Genomic DNA, 1,046 nt, shown 5'->3' on the forward strand with positions numbered 1-1,046 from the left:
TCTTTTAACGTTACCTGTTCAGCGCAAGTAACTCCGGCAATTCCACCACCCACAACCACAAATTGGACGCGTTTTTCAGAGTTTTCGCTACATGCCATCATCATCACTTCTGCTCAAATCGTTTGGCTGGGGCAGTTATCGTAGAAGTTACAGAATTCGGTGAATCGGTGGTTATCCTTTTATGGGCTAGCCTATGTGCAGCTACTTAACTCTAGTATGAGTGAGAAGTGGCACCGTAATGTCAAAAGGTTTCTTGAAGAAGTTACAAAACAAAACAGGTGTATACCCGACACAAGCGTGATAACAAGACGGCATCGCGATGGACTTCCGTATACACGCATCAATTACACCTACGGTGGCTTGTAAGTGTCAAACCACTCCTTCTTCTTCTTCTTCTTTCGGTTTTTATGGCGGTTGGCAACTAACGTTAATGGTGCATTACCGCCACCAACTGGACTGGGGTGTGGTACTTGAGTCTACTCTTTCTTTTAAACAAACAAATAAACCAAAACAAACCAATAAACCAAGATAAACAAAACCCCCAAACAAGTAGATAAACAAAATAAATCAATAAATAATCAAAACAAAATCAAAATGTCACCATAATTATGGTGATGATAAATAATAATAATAATAATAATAATACATAACTAAATTAAATTCTATGGAGCAATCCTGTGTTCCTCAGGAAGCCAAGTACATAATTAAAACATATTTCACCTGAGCTTCCTTGCAATATGCTCTTCATGTCTAGACTCAGCTGGTTTTCTTGCATTTGTGAATTTAGTCTTTGTCTCTCTTCCTGATATTTAGGACAATGAAGAAACACATGCTCTATGGACTCTGGACTCCCACAGACTTCACACTTGCCATCAGCATGCTTTTTCATTAAAAACAAAGAACTATTTAATCTTGTGTGCCCATACCTCATTCTTGAGAACACATCCTCCTCCTGCTTGCTCCTGTTCGTGTCTCTGCTCTTTCCCACATTGCTCTGGATGTTATAAAATTGTCTTCCAGTCTTCCCACTGTCCCATAACGCTTGC

General features: G+C 39.5%; 1 protein-coding gene across 3 annotated transcripts in view; it reads right to left on the reverse strand.

The window, feature by feature from the left end:
- pyroxd1 (pyridine nucleotide-disulphide oxidoreductase domain 1) overlaps positions 1–340 on the reverse strand; it is a 9,948-nt gene extending 9,608 nt beyond the window's left edge. For all 3 annotated transcript variants that reach the window (XM_062517527.1, XM_062517528.1, XM_062517529.1), the window contains exon 1: positions 15–340. In XM_062517527.1, coding sequence (XP_062373511.1) covers positions 15–104 — 90 coding nt within the window. In that variant the 5' untranslated portion in view covers positions 105–340. The remainder of the gene's footprint in view (positions 1–14) is intronic.
- Positions 341–1,046: the final 706 nt, after the last annotated feature.

This window comes from Sardina pilchardus, chromosome 17 (assembly GCF_963854185.1).
Source record: "Sardina pilchardus chromosome 17, fSarPil1.1, whole genome shotgun sequence".
NCBI lineage: Eukaryota > Metazoa > Chordata > Actinopteri > Clupeiformes > Clupeidae > Sardina > Sardina pilchardus.